Here is a 25588-nt window from a genome sequence, read left to right on the forward strand (position 1 = left end):
GATCTTTCTGCTTCCAGAGTCTGAATGAGTTTGAATAAGCTGAAGGAGAATCCAGCAGTAAGGAAGAATCCACGCTCTTAAATGTAGATGAGTCAGGCTATTTCCATTTCTAGTTGAGTTTCAAAGGCCCAGATGCATTATAAACCAGAGTTATTTTATTAAGAATATTGTAAACAGAAGTGCAACCCAGGCTTAACAGAGCTGGCAAAAGCAAATGTTGGATCTCAGCTGTGCCATCGTTGCATTTAGTACAGAGAAAAAGAAAACTAATGTTCCAGTGAAACATTTGTGGAAAAATACAGCTCTCAAAAAGACAGAATGGTGGCCATTGTGCTTAATTCTACATAAAAACAGCCTAATGTCAACTGACCTGACATCATCCCAGAGAATAGCACCGCAGGGTTTGTGGAGAGCATTCCTGTCCAACTAATAAGCATAATCTAGCAAAATACATCCCAGAATCACAGAATGGTGATTTACTTTACACATGGAGAGAAAAGATGTGTTGGGAGGGCCTCTGGTTGACTTTGTGCTTTTCTTTCATGTGCCCTCGATTTGGGGCAGATGAAAGAGTCTCCTGGTCGGTGCTGTAGAGTTGTTTTGTAAAGATACATGAGCAGTGAAGTGAGCAAGAGAGGAGCAGTTTTGCTTAAATAGCACAACAGTGAGCAAAATTCATTCAGCTTACGTCATATTAAAGGCTGGAAACTGCTCCAAGTCATTCTGCAGCTCCTCCCACAGATGAGCTTTAGTGAGAAAAATCCCATTGAAAAGAAATCCAAATGGCCTTTCCCAAGGTGGTGAACAGTCTGTAAAAACTTCTTGTTCAGTAGTGAGAGCAGAAATCTGCTGTTATCATTCTATTGAATAAAACTCCTTTAGTTTTCCACCCTGGTCTTGACAATTAGGACAAGTCTGGAAACAAGATCTGTAGAGAAAAATTAGTCAAGGGTTGTTGATGTGATGAGTGGTTTATGTAGGTGATTTCTTTACAACCTTCCAAACTTGTGTGGCTGTGGCTTTTAAGTGTTGTGTCCAATCCTAAGAGCTGGGATGAGCCTTGCAAAACACATCATCCTTTTGATTTGAGAATGTCACCTGGTATAAAGAATTTTCAGGTGAGGCAGACTTTTTAAAGCCATAGCCTAGTTTCTTTGGGGATTTTTTCCTTCATTTGATAAAACCTGTTCCCTTTTGTTATGCCTCAGCACAGTAATGATATGATGCTGCTGCTTTAAGGTAGACTGAAGTAGGGAAATGCAGTCACATCTACCAGTGACAGCCATTAGTGAAGATAACCTGAACTTATCAAAAAGCTATGGAGTCAGTGATTTATCTAAAGAGAAGTCATACTAAAATCAGTATAAGTTTCAAACAAGATAAAACCTGAGGCACTGTTTTGTTGCTCTCCTGGCTGTGGACCAATCAGCCTCTGAAGTCCATTTGCTGAAGCAGTCAGGGAAACTTCCTCACTCCTCTGGGTGAGACTGACTTGCAGCAAATGTTTGCTGGTACTGATCCTGATAAAATGGCTGGTGACTGAAATAATTTTAAGAGAGTGAAAAGTAATTGACACATTTGGCAGCTTTAACAACTTGATTTGCTGTTTTTCCTGTTGGAAGCCAGAGGAAAGGGCCTTTGGTGAACAATCGAGCTGCCTTTTGGATACAAATCTGTGTTTTTGCTGAACGAAATGCTGCTCAGTGATTGGTAGAAGAAATGAAACTGAGATTCAAACACTGGAGCTGACAGAGAAAGAAAAGAATAGCATTCAATATTTTTTTCCAGTTTTCCTGGTAGTTTACATTAAGCCAGGTGTGGAGGATTGGAGGAAAGAATCCGTTCAAACTACCTACATTAAGGGTTTTCAGTTATTGCTGGGGCAAGGGCAGCTCTGCTGAAGCACACACCTGGGATCCTGGCTTGTCCATGTTGTCTCTGGCAAGGGATGGAGAAATCATTCCTTGATGTGGCATTTAATCCCTCTCCGTGAGACACGGCATTGATTCTGTCACCTTGCATCCTTGCTTTTGCTTTGGGTGTGCTTTTCCTCCATTTGTGTCAACTCGACTCACCTTCTTCAGCCTGATGCAGTCGAGAGCTCCCCCTCCTGTCTCAAACCCCGGTAACCACGGGTCAGGCCCGAGGGATGGAGATGGACAGAGAGGGCCTAGGAATAGAGGAGGATGGAGTCGCATCAGCCCTGGCACTGGATTTTCAGTTGGAAAGCAGCTCTTTGGTGGGGCTCAGTGGAGTGCAAAAGCTCGCTCGATGGGAGCAGCGCGCAGGGGCTGCTCTGGCCTGGTGCGGCTTGACGGCAGCTTTAAGGCACCTCAGCTCTCGCAGCTGCGGAGTCTGCGTGTGGCACCGTCGAGGAGGAAGGCAGAGCGCTCGGGCAGATGGTCTCCCGGTGCTGCTGAGCGCGGCAGTTGAGGAGCAGATGCCGGCCGGGCTCGGCTGTCGGGGCTGCGGCGAGGAGCGGCGGCTGCAGCCGGGAGCCCGCGGGGGCCGGGCGCGCAGCGCACCTGGGAGCGGGCAGCGCCAAGCCGAGCCCCGGCGCCGGGAGGCGGAGGTGCGGGGCCCGGCCCCCTCCCCCGGTGCACGCCGTCAGGAGCAGGCGGGGAGCCGCAGACAAAGAGCCGGGGCCGCAGCCGAGCGGGCACCGGGGCCAGGAGGGGGCGGCCCGGGGGCGGGGACGCGGCGGGGGCGGGGGCCGGAGGCACCGGGGAGCCGAGCCCGGGAGCGGGGCGGCGGGGGAGGCTCGGGCTGCGCTCGCCGCGAACAAAAGGCTCCTCCTGGCCTCGGAGAGTGCCGTGGCCTGGGGCCCCGCAGCACCATGCCCCGCCAAGAGCCCGGCTGCGTCTGGGGGGTCCTCCTGACCCTCTGCAGCCTGAGCGCAGCCCAGCCCCGGGAGAGGCAGTAAGTACCCAGAGAAGGTCGCGCAGCCTGCGGCGGGCTCCCTGGAAGGGGTGATGGGGGAAGGAGAGGAAGGGATGAGCCTCCCTCCTCTCTGCGAGGGGCTCCGGGAGTGGTTGCCCCAGCTACTTAACAAAGCCTGCGAAAAGTCACGTCGAGGAGCTGAGGTCGGGGAGGCGAGCGGCGGCTGCTCCTGAGCCCAGCAGCACGTTTGTGCTCGCCGGTGCAAAAGTGCACAGCACAGAGAAAGGAGAGGGGGGAAGAAAAGAAAGTCTCCGGAGAAATACCTGCCTCTAGCTGCTCCAGCAAGCGGCTGCAAAGCTTTCTTCTGCAAACAATTCTTTAAGGAATCCGGGGTGTTGCGCAGGGGCTGCTGTTGGGTTTGGGATGGTTGAAGGTAATGATGGTTGCTCCGTAAGAGCACGTGAAGGATTCTTGTGTGGAAAGTCACATTTCCCTGCGGGGAAAGCTTTCTGGCTTTTAGGAATTGAGTCCTCAGCTCCTTCTGGAGTGTTTAGGTTAACGTTGATCAAGGTTTGCTGCTTTCTTTCCTTTATCTATGGCTTATTCTAGCCCATCAACACCATGAATAGCTGCATTAATGAAGAGCCACCCACAGCCTATTTTCATTTGCTTAGTAGTAAATATCTCTTTCTACCAAGTTTTGGTGTGATCTGGCAGAGCTGTTAGTGAAATGTGCTTCAAGGATCTGTCCAGTCACTGTCAAGTTAACTGTTAAATTGCCAAGTTAAATATTTAATGTCCAAACGCTCCTCATGAAGTGATTTCAGTATCTGTGCCGATGGGTTGATGCTTCAGAAAGAGCCACAGCAGTTTAGAACAATGTGAATACATGTGCTTCACATATGGCACTGCAGTGCTGTGCTTCTCTGACAGTTTTAATCTAATCATTTCATCCTGGATGCAGATGGTACTCCCTCTGCAGCTTCTTTCTTACCAAGAATTTACAGACAAAGTAGTAACTTTTAGTTGTTATTTGTTATTGTTCTGATGAATTTTCAAACCTGGCAACCACAAGGTTTTGAATCTGTAAATACCCAGTGCAATTAAACTCAAATGCCACAGAGATCTGAACTTCCTTTGGGGGTAATGAGATCTCCATGGCAATGAGGCCTGCTGAGTGAGAAACAGGGGGCTGGAATTTGATAAAAGGTGATTTAAGGGCTGTAAATCATCATCATCTTCATCCCAGAGTGACAATGAATCATGAACTAAACCAAACTGTCTCATGGAGCTGTAAAAAGGCATGGGCTGAGAAATAGGGCTTCAAGAGTCATATGAGGAATTGCCTCATGTAAAAAATCCTTTGGGGCTGAAGAAAAAGCAGAAAGGTGTGTCATGAAGAGAATATAAATGTGTTGCTTACAGCCCAGTGCATCAAAGAGCTCAGAGTCTGTAATCCTTCGAGTTGACAAGTCCATGGCATGGTGCCATTCAGGAATGGTATAGATTCCATTCAGCAGCACAAGGACTGTAGTGCAGATGGGAGGTCGTCTGGGGTGGCTTTAAAACTCTGTATGTGCCAGCTAAAATAAGTCCTTTTTGCCCACTTTTAAACTTGGAAGATAGAATTGTTTGAACAAAAACATGTTAGAATTTGAGCCCAGTCTTGTAGTTGTAGTTTCTGAGCTCCTTCTGTAGAAACTGGAAGTTTAGATGTGGTAGGTTGATGTGAGTCTGACATCCAGAAAGTGCTGAATATCATCACTGAGAGTCTCCTCTTCTTTGTGACAAGTTAACTCTGTAAGGGGAATGATGAAAAGTAACTGAGATAAAAATGTTAGAAGTATCTTGAGTCCTTTCCAAATGAGACATTATCTACAAAACTCTATTGGAGGCTCAGGTATCTCTTTATTCTTTCCCGAACTTCAGCTTTTTTATGGTTAGTTACAGGTTTAGTGTGTTTCTACAGAGTGTATAAATGAATGTATTTATAACGTGTGCAGTAAAGGTCACTATTACTGCCTTTAAATACTGAGGGTTGTTTATGTTATGCATAGAGTGACATACAAATAAGAATCACACTCTTGTTGCTGTTCTTGACTGTCTGCTTCCAATTTTGCTTCTCAGGGGCTATTTGATTGCAGCACCTTCTGTTTTCCGCTCTGGTGTTGAGGAAGCGATAAGTGTAACCATCTTTAACTCTGTCAAGGAGACAACAGTTCAGATTCAGTTAGTGGTGAAAGGAGAAACTGTGTCACGAAGCCATGGAACAGTTCTGGGTAAGTTCCTACAATTCTGAGCTTGAGAACTAGTTTCTAAGTTGAGATGCAGTGAGAGCACATCAGAGTCTCGTGGAGAGTTGCTTTAGATGATAATGGAACTGGAACCAAATGAATTAATTCCTTATCTAGTAAAACTTCTCAGGTGGTTGTGCTACTGTGATTTTGAGATGTGTGTGATCTCAAACATCCAAGACTAATAATTTTGGAACCTCAAGACATGCAGAGACCCCAGATAACTGCTATTGAAATGTTTTACGGTGAATATCCTTTCTTTTGAAATCTGAATGAGTGACCCTGGGCAGCTGGGGAAGGGATAAAAAAATGACACCACCATCATCATCATCATTTCCTACCTTTGTTTTAAGCTGAGTGTGGGAAATGCAACCTCTCCATCTTCAGGCCTGAGTATTGCTGAAAGATGTGGTAATGTTTGAGGAATTGGATAAGTTGGATAATATTTTGTGGGGTTGTGTTTTAAAGGCAGATTCTTCTCTGTCCTGTAAGGACTGAGAGTGTTTGATTATGTCCAACTTACTACTGAATGTGTTTACATTATGGAAAATGAAACCCAGTAGCACTGTTCTTCCACTGCTCACACTGGTGTAAGCTGTAGTGTAGACAGGGCTCAGGCAATCAGGCTTTTTAACCATCATGTTTTAAGCCTTTTCTGTGTAAAAACTGGGAGTTACATAAAAGCCATTTCCTTTCTTGGAACAGATTGTATCTGGTTTCATCCTCCCCTTGTCTTTGAAACTGGCTGACACTTGTTGAGTAATTCAAAGGGGGTGATGCTTCCACATGTGGACAACCTGTGCTAGAGAGAAATCTTAGATATGGCTGTATCCAGCCATCAAAATAAATTCTGTGACTGTTTGTTTTGAGAATTATCCTACTCCAAAAAGAGAACATGTCCTTTTTACAGCAAAATACTTCAATGAGTACAGGATGCTCTGTGCTGGAACCTCAGCCTTGATGGTACTCTAACCATAAAGCACTTTGTAGTTTACCTTGTACAAAAGCTGTGAATAAATGTGGACATAGTTTAATTTAGAGAACTGTGCTGGGCCCAACTTGCTCACCCTGGAGATAGTTTTGCACAATGCAAGAAAATTACTTCAGGTGAAATCATACTGAAGGGGTGTTGCAGTCAGCAGCTCCGTGATGTGGGAGTTTCATTCAACTACAAATGTCTAAAAGGGTAGTACCTGAGCTTGGCAAGAATAACACACTCTCTCTCTCTCTTTTTAGATAAAGGAACAATTAAGCTGAAGGTGAGTATCAATTATTTTAAGATGGTTTTGGTGAAAACATGAGGGACTTGCTTTCAACCACAGCAGGTATTGCTCCCTGAGCAACTGCAGCACAAATGCCACATTCTGGTGTACACACCAAAGAGGAAGCAACCTTCACAAGAGTAAGAATGGAGACAGAAAAGAACAAAGCTTAATCCATCACAGCTCATCTGTCAGGTCCTTACACCATTAAAGAAAATGTGTACAAGAGGTTTATGACAAGGTATTATTTTGGGGGGGGGGGAGAATAAAGTTATTAAATAGTTAAATTATTAAAGAACACACGCACTATTCATGCACAAGTGATATTATTTCAGTCTGCTTAGCATATCCCAAGGAGTGGACAGCTGCCCCAGGATCTATCCTCTTCTCACTTTCCTTCTATTTCCATGCCATCCTTTCTTCCCTGTTAAAGTAGCACAAGCATTCATACATTCATACAGCCACAAAGCAAACTGAACTGGGAAAAATGTCCAAATGAAAGTTCCTTGTTTCCCCAGGTTAGTTTACACCCAGATCATTTCCCTGGCTGAATTCACCACTTGGCTACACAAACATTTATTCATCCTCCCACGTAAATCCTCCTACAAAGCTACAAAAGCAGCTTGAGGTAGAAACAGAATTTGATCAGTTCTTAAATCAGCTGTGACAGCTTAGAGAAGCCATAACTATGACAGAAGGAGCAGTCCATAGATGCAAGTAGGAAGACAGTTCTGACACTGAGATCCACACTTTGGTTTGTTTCATAGAATGGTAGGGGTTGGAAGGCACCTTTAGAGATCATCTAGTCATCACCTAGTTTCCCCCAGCTGACCACTTTTCATGAAAGGTACAAGTCAGGAACAGTATTTGCCCCCACACAGCTTCAAGGAAACAGCGTCTACAGATGACCAGTGCAAATACTGCTGTCAGCTCCTCCTAACCCTATACACTGTAGTGATTTTTCGAACTTGCATAATTTACCCAGACAAGAGACTGATAATCTCACTTGTGTAAGCCACATCCTTGCTGTAGGAAGCTTCAAACATGTTTTTTAGCTTCAATTTTAGGCAACAACGTAAATGCAGTCTTACTGCAGCTGCTTTTCAGTTCAGTTAACAAGATACCAAACCACTCAATTCACAAGCCATTACGCCTTTCACATCTACTTTTTCCTCACTGGGTTTCAGGAGCCTCATTCATGAGTCTCCAATAGTAACCCTTTCTCATTGCTTTTTCCTCCTTTCATCCTTGATGTAGGCCAGCAATCTAACTTCAACCTAACATCAACCTCACGGAAGTCAACTTCCTCTTCACCACCAAGTTAAAAGCCTCCAGACTTAGTAACATTCTATGCCTTTATGGGTGATTTTTGTCTCAGCTGCAATTTGGTGCACTCACATCACCAGGACTAGGTTTGCTTATATTGCTTTAGCTCACCAGTTTATTAGCTTATCAATGGATAGTCAAAGGAAAATGAAGTACCTCCTTTGTTTTAACAGTTTGTAAAGTTGCATACCCAGAATATCAGTTGCATTTTTTTTTTCAAGAACAAAATGCTCTAATTATACACCTACATGCCAGATATTAAAAAAAGATGCAGAGAAATGCCAATGAAGTTGCTTTTTGCTACTGAACAACTGCACAGGAACTTGCATAAGGCCACAGAGAGCAATCATTTAAAATTAAAATCAGTAGAGTTGGAAGTATTTAGCTGCCACTTCCACTGCAAGTAATGAATCACTTCACAGAAACATATGACATAGTTCTGCCTCATGAACAGCCTCAGAGTAGAAAGCTGTGCTTTAAGGGAACTCTGAATAGTTAGATTACAGACAATACTACTATGCAAGCTGGACCATTTTTACCGGCTACTCATCAAGAGGAAGGCTGAGCAAGCCACAGACAGCAAGTCAAACCACAGCACTTCTCTGGTCAAGCTGTATGATCCCTCTGACAATGATTGGGTTTTTTTTCCCTTGTTAAATTTCCTTCTTCATTCACCAAGGAGAGCTTATTGCAATAACTGTCATACAAAGGGTGGAACAGTGCGCTCAATGTCCTTCGTCCATTTCCTTTAACTATCAGTGACCAGTAGCCAGCAAGTCTGAAGTATCTTGAAGTAATTATGCAAGTGTAAGCATTCCTAATCTTTAGAAGCTCAAACACCTTAATGTACAGCAGAATCTACAGTAGACTGCTGCTCATGGGGAAGAATGAATCTGAAGCACAGAGGGAAAAAAAACAAACCCAAACCAGTGACCATTTTCTTCTCAAGTCTGTGAGCCGGTTCAAGGAAGACAGCCTTGTGCAGACTTCCTTTTTTCCCCCTCAGCAACTAGTTTCAGAAACACTGTCTTGTATGATAGAGGAAGTCCCCTCAGCGAGCATTTTTGCCAAAAGAGCACCCTATAAAATATGGCACCAACTTTTTGCCTGTATAGAAGAGCTGAACCTAGGTATTGACCTCTGACTTTACTCGTATACACTTCTTAACCTCACCTTGTGTCAGCTGCCAAGGTGTCTCTGGTACATTGCTCAAGACTCCTGTATTACACTTTCCAGAGAACACAGATGGCCTCTTCTCTATCAGTAAAAAACCCAGGCCAGTTACAGTAAGCAGCAATGGCAGTAGCTGGTATAATGTCTGCTCAGGTGAGTATAACTGAAAAACAAGAAAGAAAAAGACCCCTGAACCTTAAGAGGGCAGATTTCTGACAAAGTAACATGCAGACATCAACCTTAATGTATTTATGCTACATATAGACTTCTAGATTATGCAGTCATCATACAACTTGATGGAAGCTGAAGCAGGCACCCATCACTCTATAGCAACGATATGGAAGATTACAGTAGAAGTAACTTGCTGAAACATGATTTCAGCATAGAGTCACATCAGTAGTAAACAGTCAGTTGGCATAACACTGCCCTTTTTTTTAATCACATAGCAAATCCAGACAGTATTTCCTTGCTTTCAACAGCATCAAGATTTGAGACTGCTCTTGCAAACAATGACTTCAAACAGATAGGCTACTTTGAATTATTTAATACTGATTATGAGGCTTTCAATACTCATTATGAGGCTTTAAGAAGAAAAAAACTCTACATTCTCTAAGTCACTTAAGGAAAAGTATCACTCAATTACTGTTGATTCCTTTCAACCAATTCTGCTTTTGTTAGCCAGTTTATTTACCTGAAAATGCACTACATGAGTCCCAGAAAAAAATAACATGATACTTAAATTCTTCTGTCTGAGAATACCTAGTCATTACAGAGCTTTGAGGGAAACCTGCTGGTCTCCAACTACTTGTTATTTTACTATAAAGGACATAAAATATGATCATAATACTGCTCTAAGAGACAGATCTCTGACTTCATACTAAACAATATTCCAAGTGACAAATTAGAACATAAAAGCAAAAGAGCACATTGACCAGATCCTAAGTGGGTTACCTAATGAATTCTGGTAATAAGGACTGTATCGTCAAGCAACTGAGGATTAAATCCTAGTGAGGCTGGATTCCTGACCAAGTAAACATTTTCATGATGGTTCTCAAGGAAATAAAATAGTCACTAATAAAAAAATATATCACAGAGAGATTAACAAGGCAGCAAGCAATAAAAAGCCAGATAAACTCTATAGCTTGTTAGTAGAGGAGCAAGAAAACAAATGCTGAACAAATTTCAGCTCAGTTCATAGATCTGTAACACGGAATTTATCCAAGAAACAGCCCATACCACAGGGATGGCAGCTGTCTCAAATAGGTTCGAAAACCACAGCAAGTAATTATTTTAAAATGGCATTCTAATACAACACTACAAGCATGACAGTGAACCTTATTCCCAGAAAAACATCACATGAGTATTAGGTTAGGTGGCCACATTATCCTTGTACTCAAAAGGTATGTGACCAATCTAGAATATATCCAAAACTCACTGAAGTAGCTGAGTAAGAATGGCAACAATAACTACAAAATCTGATAGAAAATACTCCCTAACAGCAAAATACTCTAGAAGCTTTGTCTATTAGAAACACACAGAGGAGACTGCTATCAGTTTAAGTCCTTGCACGGAGGACTAGAGTTTAGCAACCATCAGCAGTCTGGAGGAACAAGCCACTGCTGGAATTCAAAGCTAAAAACATTCAAGCTAGTGTAAAACATAAACATCACCAGAAAGCTACCCTACACTGCGAAAAGTTAAATGGCACTGAAGATGAGACGTCATTGCTAAGGTCCTGTTTAGAAAATTAGCCAGTCCCCAATTACAGATGAACATCTTCATTAGAACAGTTAATTAGGTACCGTAACACTCTCTTGTTTACGTTGAGTGGTCTGAACAGATGATTAGAAGGATTCCTTCTAATTGTATTATCTCTAATTACTTAGCATTTTTTTAAGCAATTGAAATATCTATTTGATGCCATTTGGCTCATCAAGGAAGCACAAGCCTGAATTCAGGTGCAGAGAAGGCTGGAAGCAAAAGGAGAAATACTGGAGTAGAAGGGAATAATGAAACCATACTGGTCAGCAGGTGAAACAGCAACCTCAGGAACACAGCAGCACAACCACCACTGTTGAATTCTTTCTGTAGATGGAAATTCTGCAAAGCTATCTCAATTTTTTCAGTACCTTTTTTATAAGAAGCTCCTTTCCAACGCATGGGAAAACCCAAAGATGTGTATAGTAAAGAATTTCATAAGTGGGAGGCAGAAGCTGGCATTTGCTGCACATCAACTAATTTTAGACTTCACATTCAGACTCCTTCCTGTTTCCCTTCAAATATTTTACTTGTCACAAGCCCTTAACAGCACATAAAATTTACTAAGGACATTCATCAGCATCCACAAAACACAGCAAAGCATTATTTCTCACCATAGTACTGTTTCACAGATGCAAGCAGAGTTAGGTAAGCCAGGGAAAACAAACAAAAAAAAGTCAGAAAAAGTTGAGACATGCAAAGCCTTTGATGGTAACCTTTTATCCAAAACATTAGATTATCAGTTCTGTGGGCAGGAGTGGAGCAGCAGCTGCACAGCATTAGTGAGTCAAAGGATAGAGTGATATATGATTTGCACCCTTGAGACAGTGGTTTCTTTGTGCCAGTATAACATACACAATTTAACATGACTTATTTCAAGTGAGACTGAAGACAAGTAAATCTGAAATAGTGCCAGGTATAAGGTAACAGTTACAGGCCACCTTTACTCAACTATCCCAGAAGGATAATTCCAACAAGTCAAGAAAAATGGAAGCAAAACCAACCAACCTAAAAACCTCTTTTCAGGATTTTGTTACTTTTCCCTACTCTATCCTTTGCAAACAGCACTAACAAAATGAGCTGGCAAGGCAATGGCCTAATGCCACATTTATTTTTATGTTACCTATCAATTCGTATTTGCATTTGCTTGGAAAAAACAAAAATCTACTGGTCCTACAAAAAATAATCTAAATGATTGTGGGGATGAACTCTTTAGTCCATCACTGGAGGAAGGATTACACTTGCCACTTAAATCACCAAGCCGGCAACACTTCACGTAACTACTTCAGTACTCTGCAGAAGAAATGCAGTAGGTTACATAATTTATCATGAATCTGGAATTTTACTTTTTGCTGCTGTTAATAGAAATAGAAAGCCAAATATTTCAATTCTACATGGTAATTTGGATGGTATTTTCTAAGTGTGTTCAAGTCTCCATTAAACCAATTACTTTCTTATTACATTAAAGCCAACGTTGTCCACTTAATAATGCAGTAATGTACTAGAAGAGGACTTTGCCCCAATCAGCTCAGGATATCTGTTTAGTTTAAATAAGGCCATAATTTGAAGTCACATATTTAGTCAATGAATCATAGTGAAGCTAAAAAAGGAAAGCTACCATTACAGCAAAATGGTTGAGGATGAACTTTACAATATTCCAGTTCTTCACATTTTCACATGTATTTACAGTGCTGTGTTCCTCAAGATGTAAGATTCAAGCTTCTCACATTGCTCATGAAGTAATTTTCAACGTAAAAGTAAAAACACGAGTATTTGATCTCTAATATTATTAAATATCAGAAAAATCAATGACTACCCAGAAAAGAGACACCTCAGTCTGCTTAAATGGAAAGCATTTTGCAATTTCAAAACTAATCAGCTGTTATCTGTCCTTGATTTCCAAAGCAAGGAATTTCCTGCCAAATGGCTACTGGAGGCACCCTAAAGTTTCCACAATTAACTGTGCATTACAAGAAAGGCAAATGCCTCAACCCTTGCCTTACATCATAAGGATGTACAGTTGCTGTTAGTTGAGCATAATGAATTTTAACTCTTTCTTTTCCCAGTATTCCAGACACTTGTACATTCGTATATAACCTGAAAATTGCCTGGCATTCTACTAACACATCATTATTTTTCTTGCTCATCAAAATTTTATTGAGCTAAACAAGTTTAGATCCTTAGTTTTCTTCAAGTAGAAGCTCTTGGCCTTTTCTACTCCAAAAGCAGTAGCTCTGAATGAAGCATGCAAATTTACAATACATTTCTTATTACTCTTGGTAATCAATCCTGCCAAAGAAGTTACTGCCACAGATGCCTAACAAAGGAGAAACTGCACTGCAATGCAAGTAATGCAACATAATACAGGAAAAAGTCAAATAAATTACCTTCCTTACAACATTTCCTTCTCAGTTACCTTCTCTCTGCTCTCCTGTAACCCTTGACACCCTGATCTCAATCTATGCCCTCAAAGCACCTAAAGATGCAGAGGTCTGCTTCCTCTTAATGATTCAAATGCAGTTTAACCTCAAGACAAAGACACCTTATCAGGCTTACAGTGACACTAAAGGCCTGTGAAACTTTACTACCTTACAAAAAACGTGTTGTGTCAGAGTTACAGACACACACTTCAGTATGATTCAGAGGAAACTGAAATGTGGCCTTGTTGAGAAAACGGGGAAAGAAGGCAAAACAACCAAGAGTGTTAGAGGGAAATAACATAAGCCAAAAGAACCCTGGAGGCTATTCTACCACCTTTTGCAGTTTTCTTTATTTTATCCTTAATGGCATTACAGCTGTCAACAAAGGAAGTAAAAAATTTCTCTGGTCCAAAACTGCATTTCCTCTGATAAGAAATTTTCTTAAGAAACTTGAGGTTTAACTACTTTTTTTCCTTCCGATTCATACAAAAGAGGTTCATCAGCAGAATGTACACACAACAAAAATACCTTTAAACCCACTTTTATTGTTAAACATTGTTGGTCATTAAAGGAAATGCATCTTTTTCTAGGCTCTGCATTGAGTTTCGCTTGGTAATCGGATACAAGCACCACAATAAAGCCTAGATAAAAGCAACTTGGCAAGTCACACTGAAGTCATGTGATACATCAAGAAAACATGATATACTAGAGACAAAAATCTCTGAATTTTCCTTTTCTGAAATAAAGGCACTCCTACACTGTTCAGAAGGCAGGTTACCCACTAAAACAGCCATCCACTGAGAAAAACACTTAGCAGCATCTCACACTTCTCAATATTAAAATAAGCAGGTCTCACTTCTTAGAAATTTGATTAATAAACATCTTCAGTCTTCAAAACAGAACAAAGTACAAAAATCCAAATGTAACAAAAAAAAGAGTACCGAACCACAAACTTTTTGTGGAATCCTAATTTTTCAATCTTTCCGTGACTGTTGAGAAAGCTCATACTGTTGCATCTTTTAGGACTTTTTCCTTTTTAAATGCCTGAGATATGTGAATCATGGTATTGGACCATCTAGCTAAGGAAAGACCATGTTAGACTAAGTGATACTCAGCTACGTGCATATGAGTCAAACAATCGTATACAGGATTATTCAAGAGGTCTAATGTTTGAATCATCATTTGTCAGAAAACCCAGACTGCACTAAGCATTACTTTCTAGGTAAACCTCATTTAGATTTATCATCAGCTGCATTTAGTCTTCCTAAATTATTCAGTTCTGTAACTGTTTTAGGTTCCACAGAAAACCAGAAACAGATGAGTCTTCCCACTCTGACTAGATTATCCATTGGCACAGACAGGTGCCCAGTCACTGCAGAAACTACAACATTCAACTACTGAAAAAGCTTTTCATTGAGAAAAACATTCAAGCCAAACCTTGCATAACCCAAACTGTACAGCTGTATAAAACTAGTTCCAGTTACTGCAGCAACTCCTGAGTTCCATGGTAGTAAGTAAACACTAATGATTAAGGAAATGGCCTTAGATACATCCTCCTGAAAAGCACAGACAATGTTACTGGACTTTATGTAGAGTAGATAGAGAATCTCACTGTGAGTTCAAAGACAAGAAGAGATCAAGAACAACTCTTTTTCTAAAAGACACACAATGAATCTTGAAGCTGCTATGAACTGAAGTTCCCCATGTTGCTTTCCCTACAATAAATGGATTTGTTCCTGACAAGACTCTGAGTTAAAAACACTAAAGACTTACTAAAATGGGATGGGTGTGACTCTAATGTACTAAAACAGAACACAGGGTTACCTCACTCTGTTACTTCAGGGCAAGTACTTCAGCCATGTATTCCAGCTAAGAAACTTGAAATCAGAGAGCATCTAATTACCCATGACAAACTCTTATTTGCAAACAGGGAGGTAGATAAACTGATACCAGTCCACCTCTAGGAGTAACGTGGGAGGATGCTGATGACATCTTGGAAAGGATAATTGCATTTGCAGGAGGTCTGAGATCATCTCCAGCCCTTTGCTACACTGCCACACATTTCCAGAAGGTGAAATCAAGGAATACTGAACTTATCTGCATCCAAAGCACTTCTGACTTTTCAGAAAAAGAACTTGCAAATAAAACTCGGTAAAAATTTTGCCAAAATACTCATGGAGTAACAGAAAACAAACAAAATGATACTGGGAAGTCATCTTGCATTAGGGATCACACATACTTGTATCAACCACACGGTAACAACCGTAATGAATCAGGATAATGTTCTGCTGCTTTTAGTCTATAAACATGCAACAACGACATATTCCCAGATTACAGAAGTTTTACTTTGCAAAGATTGCTAACTCAAACTTACCTAAAAACCATATCACTAGCAAGATACAAACATCTAGAGGCATACAACATGACAGGCAATGACAGTCACCATAATAAAGCACAACCTCAACACAGCAGCAGCACTGACACCAAGAGTTGCCCAAAAATAAAACAAAGAAACAAAAGAATCCAGAAAGTTTTAACGGGTTCTTTCTGGAAGACACTGGGATATTTGTATGAAAGCTTACAGGCTGTTCGTACCAAGAGTTAAAGACATCATGCGAAAAAGCAGAACGCTGCATAGTCGAGAGATCAGGAAACAGGAGACAGAAATTAGCGTCTTGCCCTGATCAATGGGCAGATTTTCCCTTGCACGTCTCCCGAGAGACCGAAGACGCAGCCGGGCAGCGAGGCACGTCCCTTCCCTAAGGCACGGCCGGCTCTTCGGGTACATCAGACGCAAAACAAGAGAGCAGCAACACATCTGCCATCGCGTCGGTTACCAGCCCACACAACTTCAGTCTGCTGCTCCCGGGCACCGCTCCGCTCCAGCACCCACCGCCTCAAGGGGGGACTCCCAGAACTGCTCCCGGGCTCCAGACCCCTGAGGGAATTGCTGGAGCTCCACGATTTCTTCCCGCCCGTCTCCCGCCTCCCCCCCGCCCCGAGAACTCCCGCACCTGCCTCACAGCGCCCCACCACACGGGCCTCGGGGGACAGCACCGCTGTGATGGCACCCCGTCCGTCAGGAGCGCCACCGGCACCACGCCGGCTACAGAGACGAAAGAGAAAGAAGGGAATGAAGGGAAGAAGGAACCTGGATGCCCAGGGGCGCGCTCCGCCTCTGTTTTACCTCAGCCGCCGTGTCAAACGGTAGCGACTAACGCCGCCGCCCGCCACAGGCCCCGCTCGCCACTTCCGGGTACAGGGAGGCAGGGCGGCGCCCATTCAGCGCCTCGAGCGCACTGCGCATGCGCGCAGCCCCGCGCCAGGCCGGGAGGCGCAAAGCACCGCCTGGAGCTGCGGGAGGAGGCGCCGGGCTCGCCCCGGCCCGGCCCGACCTGCGCCCCCGCCTGTGGCTCCCTGCGCGGCTCGGGAAAGGGTGATGTCGGGAGCCGGGGGCTGGGCCCTGCGGCGGGAAGAGGGAGTGGCCAGGTTCCTGTCAAAACCAAACTACACCGGTGCCGTTCCTGGCCGGGAGCGTCGCCTCCTGGCACCGTGAGGGCTCCCGCTGCAGAGGCGGTGGTGTCGCTGCCGCTTTTCCAGCGATTCCGTAGCTCAGTGGGGCGGCGCAGAAATTCCCTCCCGTAGCGTTCTTGCCGTTCGTCAGCTGAGTCTGCAGAGCATGGCCACCTCCCGCCCAAGACCTGAGGCGAAACCGGCGAGGTCAGTCACGTTTAGGCGTTGTCAGCCCGTCGCTTCGCGCTTTGCCCTGGCGCCGAGGGGAGCGTGGCGGGGCTGTGCCGGGGCGGGAGGGCTCCGTGCCCGGGCCGTGACCCTGCGGCCCGGCCGGGCTCGTGTCCCTGCTCCGCGCCGCCAGGGGGCGCGCGGGGGCCGGCGCTGCGCGCGCGGCGGTTCGAACGCGATGGCGGCCGAGGCGGCGGCGTGAGAGCGGGGTAGCGGCCCGCCGGCCGGCTCCTCGCTCCCCGTCTGCGCCCGCTGTCGTCTACTGCTTTGTGTTTGCAGGATGTCCGGGCAGGCCCCCAACCGCAGCGCCAGGGGGGCGAGCGGACGAGTGTCCGAGACGGAGCCGAAAGGTACCTGGGCGGAATGGCGAGCGCGGTCCGCCTGAGGGGCGAGGCGGGGCGGCGGGCCCGGCTGAGCTCTCGCCGCTTCTTCCTCAGGAGGACGGGTCGTGAAGTCGCGCTATCTGCAGTGCTTTCAGAAGGACGGCGAGAAGGTAGTTGGACGACTCTCGGGGGCGCTCCGCGGGGTCAGAAATGGTGCGAGGGGCGGCTGGGGCGTGTGGCAGCGAGACCGAAGCGATACCAGCACCCGCCGCGGTTCGGAGCGAGTCGTGGTGTAGCGCTGGATGCAGTCTGGGATGGCAGCTCGAGGTGACTTGCGAAGCAACAAGACGAGCTGGGCCTGTAGTTGTTTATTGTCAGCGTTCAAGTCGGAGTGAATATAGATTGCCGGTGACAATGATATTCAGTCTTACTCATTTCTTGATTGTCAGGGTAATTCAGTACATTCTTTTTAGACATCCACTGCTAAAACATCCGCTGCCACTAAACCCAGATCAGTGCCTCGGAAACGTGGCGCTTCGGCTGGTAGGTATTACCAGAATTTAAGAGCTCTTCTTTTGTGTATTTATTTCCAGCCCTTAAGAACTTGATGGTACCCTGAAGAACTCTAAAATGCTGCTACAAGATGATCTTTTGTTTTACTCGCATCTGGATACAGAGGGAATTAATAAATGATGTGGGATTAAGAGGTGTAAACTCAAGTGCATTGAAGTCTCCTTTGAATCTTCTGATAGAAAGTTAATGTTCTGATAGGAGACTGTTTTGTGATGAAGTCTTTGGGTTGTCTAACCTTATTTCTTGCCTCCTGCACAAGACTTTGAACTCTGCTTTCACTGTGCCCTCACAGTTACCCAGCTTTTCTATTTAATCTTTTCAGTAAACCAAGAGTAAATGACTGAGAATCTCTGGCTGCAGGACAGTCCATTTTTGTTTCTTTTGCAAGAGTCACAAAAGAATTTTCTAACAAAACTTTTCTCCAGGTGACTTGAAAATCCTGAGTTAATAACATTATTCTCTGTTGTTGAGCTGTGAAATGTTTCAGAGGATAACATTCTGAGCCACCTTATCTTGAGATAAGTAAGGGAGGAAGCAAATGAGAGAGAGAGAGACAAAATATGTAGAAGCTTGTGTAAGGTGCCCAAATATTAGTGAAAGCACACAGAATTGTGACTTTGTGCAGAATCTACTCTAATTCTTTTAGTCTGACAACAGCTTCTTTCTTCAGGTCGTGTCCCTGGCTCATTAAACCAAAGCAGTTTTGAGAAAGGTGACTTGCAATCCACTTTATTAGATGAAGATAAAAGTAGTCGACCAGAGCTTGATCTTTCACCTGTTACTGGTAAGCTTCCACTCATACTCAGGTTCCAGGTTTATTATTTTTCATGTCTGTGCCATGACTTGATGATAAGTAACCTTCTGTTCTTCTAGATTCATGAAAGGACTTCTGAAGGGAAGTTGAATGTTGTTGCAAGTGTCCTTAAGCAGAGCTATTAAGACCTTTGGAGTTTAATTTTAATCATCTGTTTTATTTAATCGTCTGGGTGCTCGGTTCTTTTTGTTTAGCATTGAGTTTTCAAGAACAAAGTGCTCTCCATTCTTTGTTCCTGTGACAGATGAGTGTCAGATTATCAGCCCTTTGGCCAGTTGTTTCCCTGGGATCTGTAACTGTCACTTGCAGCTTAATGCTCCCACGATGCACATCTCCTGTCATCAGACTCAGAAGCAGAGCACACATAATAATCTTGAAGTTGTCTTTGCATGTGAAGGACCTGATGGTGTGTTGTTCCACCCTGTATACTTTGGTAGAAGAGAGCAATAACTTTTCTGTTGCAACACAGATAAAAGTGCTTGTGAAGAGACTCATCATTCAAAACCTGTTTGCAAAGGAGCTACTGGGACACGTAAAAGCCGAGCAAAAAAGGTGAGTCTCACTGCTTTCATGTGTGTCTTTTGAAATGTGTGAAATGAAGGTTCTCTGTTTATCTTTAATCTCCATAACAACTTTGGGGTCCTGGAATCAGCTGAAGCCCTCTGGAAGAAGTCAGAGGCTATGTCTGTTGTGTTGCTGGTGATGTTCTTGTTTATCAGATGTCTTAACACTGACTGAAGTTTTGCTTCCATTCCCTGTGGTAAAGAACCTGCTCCACTTGTAGCATCTCCTCAAGTGTATTCTTCTTGTGTTTCTGTCCTACTTGTTAATTAGATCAGATCTTTCAATATTTTCTGACCTTTTTACTCAGAAAACCAACATTGATTCAACCTGACTCAAAGTGCAGATCTTGTTCAACCTAGCACTGAAAAAATGTGCTGAGAATGTTACAGAAAAGGGTGAAGCACAGAGGTGTATTGAATGTGCATTGTTTAATAACCCAGCCTTCTTTGGAGCAGACTGTTGTTGATGACTCGATGATGATTCTGGGCACAAATGGAACTTTCAGTGATTTGTTTGAACATTAGAAGAATAATTGTTGAAATACCAAATTTGCTCTAGTATGTTCTTTTCTTTCTAGAAGGGAAATGATGATGTTGTGATTGAAGAGCTGGAGTCTCTGACACTGCTTTTAACTTACCTAAGAATAAAGGTGAGAGTCAGTCAAGTATTTGGTATTTCAGACGGAAGAACTTGATATTGAGGAACTGTTTAATGCCTTGTCTATGCTTTCTGACCTGTAACAGTTAGATTTTTGTGACTTTCTATGTTTATGCTTGTAAAACCATTTTCCTTGCTTTGAAAACTCTCTTAGAGTGAATGCAGTGCCAGTTTATGAAGCTGGGTCTTGTTCTTCACAAAGCAGGGGTATGCAGAAGTCTTGAGAAGACTGAAGGAGAGCGTTTGGTTGGGTTCATGGTTGTAGCAATGACTTTTTGCTCTTTGTTCACTCAGTGCTTTTTATGTCTGGTTTTCCTTTACAAAAATCATTCGGGAGGTTGAGGGAATATGATGGAGGGGGCACTAACTATAATGTCCTGTGCTTATTGCATGAGGTCTTTGCTTCCTTAACTGCAGCTCTTTGATCTGGTCTGGTCCTTACACTTGTTTATTCAGAGTAACTTAGACTAGTGTTACTTGAGTTAATATTTTGTGTGTGTGTGTGTAATAGGCAGAAAAAAATCTTGCTGAGCTGGAGAAAAAAACAGAAGAGAACTTGTTAAGGTTATGTGAAGAAAAGGAGAGACAGCAGGAGAAGCTCTGGGAGCTGAAGCGTGAAATTCTACTCAAAGAGAGAGAGCAGAGACTAGAGGAAGCATTAGACAAACAGGTAGGCTTTATTACAGTCTGGACCTCTTCTCTATTGAAACAAGCTCACTTAGGAAGTAGTCCTTTATCCAGAGAAGATTCTTCTGCTTCTCTTGTCTCCTGGGACGTGGTTTTATGCATCTTAAAATAAAGATTGACTTCTTGTAGCACGAAATGTTTCCTAGTAACCTAAACACAGACCTTTTGTCACTTTCTTGGTTGTGTCGTGTACATAGGCAAGGAGAAGTTAGAGCTGCAAGGGGCAGCAGTAGTGCACTGATCACCAGAGTACTTTACAAGCTCTGCAAGTGTCTTAAGCCATGTGAACACCCTGCTGCTGGGCAATGACAGTTATAGCTAGAGCTTGAGATGTTGACCTTTAGATGAGAGGTGGACATCTGTACTTTGATTTATTTTTATACATCAGCGATAGTTGTGGCCTGATTGTAAGAAGGCAAGTTTCTAATTAAGTTCTTGGTAACAGGTGATCTTAGAAGCTAAGTCTTCCCCTCTTTGTCAGTGTTTTGTTAGTTCTGTTGCATCACATTAAAAGGTAGTTCTTTGGGAATAACAAATGTTCAGAACTGATCTTAGGTTTGCTTTTAATAAATATGCATTGCAAAAATTCAACAAGACTTCAGTGTTCTGATGAATACACTCTTAACTGTAGTGTCATGTATAGTACACTTCACCTGATCTATTGCTAATAGCTCTCAACAGCAGTAACAAGGAAATTGGTTTTGACATAGACATTTTGGGGTGGTAGAGGAAAATCTAGTAAGCAGCATTAGAGGAGTATCCTACCACAAACTTCTCAAATTCTTCTGTAAATGAGCATTTCAGAGCGGTACTTGGAGTTTTTTATAAACTATTTGTGCCTCTCTTTCAGATGGATGTACTTTCCCCCCTTGTTGCTGTTTGTGAACAGTTTAAGGAGCAATATAAAAACTTTGCTACTTCGCTGGATGCCGCTAGACATAAATTACCCATCAGGAATATTCACATAGAAGGAGATGCACAAACATACCTTGGTATGGCAATTGGATTCATCAAACTTCTTATAAAAAATAGCGATTTTGTGATATGCTAGCTTTTTGTGGTATGCTGGCTCTCTGGCCACTGCAGGAATTTATGTGCTCTTACAGCTTGTATGGACACTGGGCTGCAGCAGTAGTCACATGTTTTGCTGTGAGTAATTTTTGTCTCTGTTTAACCACTAAACCACACCTGAACAAGGTTTTTATCTTGCAGCAGGAAAAACTGTCTAAACTGGGGCAGCTTTCATGCAGAAAATTGCTAAAGAAAGTGTGTGTTTTACCTATTTGTGGCATTCCTCTTCCTTTCTAGTTCCTAATGAGTGAGCAAGTTATAGAGTTACAAACATACTGTGATCTCTTTTTGTTTCTGTGTTTGAGAGATAAAGTCACGTGGGTAGACGTGCTCACATTTCCTGTACAACTAGAGTTTAAATGTGCCCTGGGATATCTTGAGCCAGAGAGTGCTTGTTTGATAAATGAGTACTTGTGTTCTGTATTGAAGTCTGGACAAAAAAGATATCTTTAAACTGCTGATCTGCTAGTAATGAGATTCTTAAACCATCTACAACGATCTTGCTTACACTTTAAAACAAATGGAGGAGATTTATTGAAGAACTTGGTTTTTTTGTAAGGAAGATTGAAAGAAATACTTATTTTTGGTTGGTGAATGCTGAAGGAAAGGACTGGATCAGTTCCATTTTGGGATTATATGCAAAAAGCAATGTATGTAAGTGGCCAGGGAAATTTGGATGTATAAAATATGCTTTTCTCTTGCATTTGTCATGTGAAAGTCTTTTACATATTCTAAATGAAAATTTGATTAGCAATTTTATTAGGCTACTCGTAGAATCGCTGTACAGTGGGGGTTGGAAGGGACTTTTAGAGCTCATCCAGTCCAGCCCCCCTGCCAAAGCAGCTCCCACCTAGATCAGGTCACACAGGAACGTGTCCAGGTGGGTTTGGAAACATCCCAAGAAGGAGCCTCCACAGCCTCCCTGGGCAGCCTGGGCCAGGGCTCCCTCACTCAAACACTGAAACAGTTTTTCCTCAAGTGGAACTGTTTGTGTTCCAGATTCTTTCCATCACCCCTTGTCCTGTCACTGGAGACAACAGAAAAAAAAGTGTTGCCCCAACCTCCTGACACCCAGCAGTTAGATACTTGTCAATATGAATGAGCTCCCCCCTCAGTCTCCTCTTCTCCAGACTGAACAGCCCCAGATCCCACAGCCTTTCCTCAGAAGGAAGATGCTCCAGTCCCCTCAGCATCTTGCTGGGCTCTCTCCAGCAGTTCTCTTTCCCGCTTGAGCTGGGGAGCCCAGAACTGGGCACTGGACTGCAGATGAGGCCTCCCCAGCACAGAGTAGAGGGGCAGCAGAACCTCCCTTGACCTGCTGCCCACACTGTTCCTGATGCCCCAGGATGCCATTGGCTTTCTTGGCCACGAGCTCACATTGCTGCTCACGTTTAATTTGCTGTCAACCTGGACTCCCAGGTCTCTCTCCTGGAGCTGCTCTCCAGCAGGTCTGTCCCCTGGTTTTGCTGCTGTTAGTCTCCATAGCTAAAAATAACTTAGCTTTCCCAGTTTTCTCTTGGGGTGATTGTGAAAGCTGAACAAACAGTAGCTTTCATTACCTAGTTCACTTGTTTCTGTGGATATTTGGCTGTTAAGTAATCTTGTATGAGTTGATGCCACTGCCTGTATTTTTGAATGAGATCTTTACCATCTGATATTGTAGATGGCCTGCAGAAGGAGTTAACTGTCACACAGGAACTTCTGGCAGAAATTATGCCACGCTACTCAGAAGAAAGCACACAAGTGTTTGGGGTACTGAAAGACCTTAAAGAAGTCTCTCAGAAACTGGATCAAGAGATTCAAAGGTATTTACAGCGAATCAGGTGAAAAGACTTATTGGCTAAATGTTGGGAGGAAAATCCATAGTTTTGCCAGACCGTGTGTAGAATGTGTCTTGGAAGAGGATTAACTGAGGGAACAACACCGAGTTTAGTTCTGTCTGTAGTGGGCATCTGTATTTCCATCCCTACCCTACCTACTGTCAAAGGAAAGACGTTTGGACTTTTCATTTTGTTTGTTTCTTCTAATTGGCCAAGTTTTGTGTGCCATTCCCTGACACTTCCACTGAGAATTTCAATGGCCAAGAATAGCCCTGGGAAAGTGCAAGTATATAGGAGATGAGAACTGCAGGAGACAGAAAGGCAAACTGGAAGCAGTGTGTCTTAAATAATAACCATGGAAATGTATCACCCTTTAGAAGTGACAGGGTGCACAGAAAAGGTTTTTTCCTTAAGTATTGAGTCAACAAATACAAAGTATCACTGAGAGCAGGAGGAAGAGATGAAGCATGATCTATTTCCTTTCCTCCCTTCCTTCATTCCCTATAATAGATGACAGGTAAAAACTTTGAAGATTAATAGACCATAAAGCATCTCCCCCTGCTGCAGACTTCCCTTCACCAAATTTTAGCCTTTGGGTAGATAATATATATGACAGTTTTTCTTGTGGCTCCATGGTAGGAGAATGATACAAATGTCCAGGTGTCAAATGTCCATAGCCTTTGGGGTTCAGCAGAAGTTGTTATCCTTTAGAGTAACTGATTTAGCTTCATTTATTCCAGGAGCTCCACACAAGTGCAGAACCTGGCGTTTGAAGTTAGTAAAGAAGTTTCTCTGTGTAACCAAAGAAAATGTGAAGAGCAGCATGGACCAGATGTTGTAAGAGACTGGTACTTCGGCTAAGTTTGTGTCTTGTTTGACAAACGAGCGGGTTCTAAAGCAACGAGACCATGCTTCTGTGTGAACATACAACTTGTCCAATTTTCAGTCAGTCATACAACTTACCAACATTTTTAGGCTGTGTGAGCACTGTAAGCATGTGTGCTTCCTAAAATAAAGGGAGTTTTCTTCTGCATTCTGCCCATAAGGAGACCTCCTTTTTGAGTGCAAATTTCTTTGACACCTTCTGCTTTGACAACACTGAAAGTATTTTCTTGGCAAATATGACCTATGTATTCTTAAAGTTCTTGTTTGCCTTTCTTGGAAGTAGCTCCAAGACTGATTTAGACTTTTCAGACTGATTTCCATCTTTTTCCCAAGTAGCATTCTTTAGAGGGCAGTGTACGAGAACGCCAGTGGATCAGAAAGAGCCTGGTCACTTCCACCAAGTGAAAACTTTGTTAACTTTGTGGCTGATTGTCTTGGAAATGAATTATTAAAACCATCAATGTTTTTGTAGTAACCTGCCATCTTCTTTTTAAGGACTTTATTCTCTTTAATAATAAAGATTACTTTCCACTGCTTTATCTCTAGCCTTCATGCCAGAATATCTTCCCTGTTCTACTACAGAAGCTTTTGTTTCCATCTGGGCTTACATAGGGCTAATACTACACTACCATTCTATGATTGTAGATATGCAGTGATGGACTTGCAGGCACTAACAGGTGCTAATGGCAAGCTGTGGGAATCGCACTCAAAGGGTTAAAACTGCCAGTACCTGCTTCTGTGATGCAGAGCTGGGAGGTGGAGGCCTTGAGAGATCAGCCTGAAAAGTAGCCGAGTGAGGAAGCCTTGTGGAGGCAAGATGGTTCTGTTTTGGCTGCAAATGCTGGGATTGAGAGAAAAGCAGCTTCCAAACAGTTTCAGCAAGGCCACAGGTGCCCAGAGTGAGAGAACTGCATGAGCCATGCAATGGATACTCAGGTTAGCACCCCTGTGACACCCCTGACGATGAAAATGAGCAAAAAGAGGGATGTGCTAAACCAGAAATAACTGTTCCTCAACTCTCCACCCAAATCATGTCAAATGTCACCCCAGGGATGAACAGAGAAGTCAAAGTCCCTAGGGGAGAGGAGAGGTTTTTTGGCTTTTTAGCCTTTTTAGTGTTTTGAATGCTTTTGCTCTGCTGCTTCAGAGAGATGCAGCAGGACCAAAGAGACTGAAGACCCAGGTGAGGCAGGTGATGGACTGTACTCTTCTTCCTCACCCAAGCCAGGGACACCTTGGTAAGAATCATGCTTTTTGTCTAGGTGACAATCCCCAGGACAAGCATTGCTGCCATTTTGATCATATATTAGCACAACTGCAGTGTGTTTATCAACAGCAGT

General features: G+C 43.2%; 1 protein-coding gene and 1 long non-coding RNA gene across 4 annotated transcripts; both read left to right on the forward strand.

The window, feature by feature from the left end:
• Positions 1-4701: 4701 nt before the first annotated feature.
• Positions 4702-6664, forward strand: LOC133627806 (uncharacterized). Its single transcript, XR_009820408.1, has 2 exons — positions 4702-5159; positions 6411-6664. It is a non-coding gene; the product is annotated as an uncharacterized LOC133627806 (long non-coding RNA).
• Positions 6665-16421: 9757 nt separating this feature from the next.
• On the forward strand, positions 16422-24787 carry LOC133627786 (HAUS augmin-like complex subunit 8). 3 transcript variants are annotated; one of them, XM_062014899.1, is made up of 11 exons: positions 16422-16833; positions 17134-17204; positions 17292-17347; positions 17651-17720; positions 18421-18534; positions 19034-19116; positions 19706-19777; positions 20297-20455; positions 21323-21464; positions 23207-23348; positions 24104-24787. In XM_062014899.1, the coding sequence occupies exons 1-11, from the start codon at positions 16793-16795 to the stop codon at positions 24222-24224; spliced, it is 1071 nt and encodes a 356-aa protein (XP_061870883.1). In that variant the 5' UTR covers positions 16422-16792; the 3' UTR covers positions 24225-24787. The 3 variants fall into 3 exon arrangements, with proteins under 3 accessions (XP_061870883.1, XP_061870884.1, XP_061870885.1); XM_062014900.1 differs by having other exon boundaries at positions 19709-19777; XM_062014901.1 differs by lacking the exon at positions 17651-17720 and having other exon boundaries at positions 16815-16833; positions 17134-17347.
• Positions 24788-25588: the final 801 nt, after the last annotated feature.

Source organism: Colius striatus, chromosome 25, assembly GCF_028858725.1.
Source record: "Colius striatus isolate bColStr4 chromosome 25, bColStr4.1.hap1, whole genome shotgun sequence".
Taxonomy (NCBI): Eukaryota; Metazoa; Chordata; class Aves; order Coliiformes; family Coliidae; genus Colius; species Colius striatus.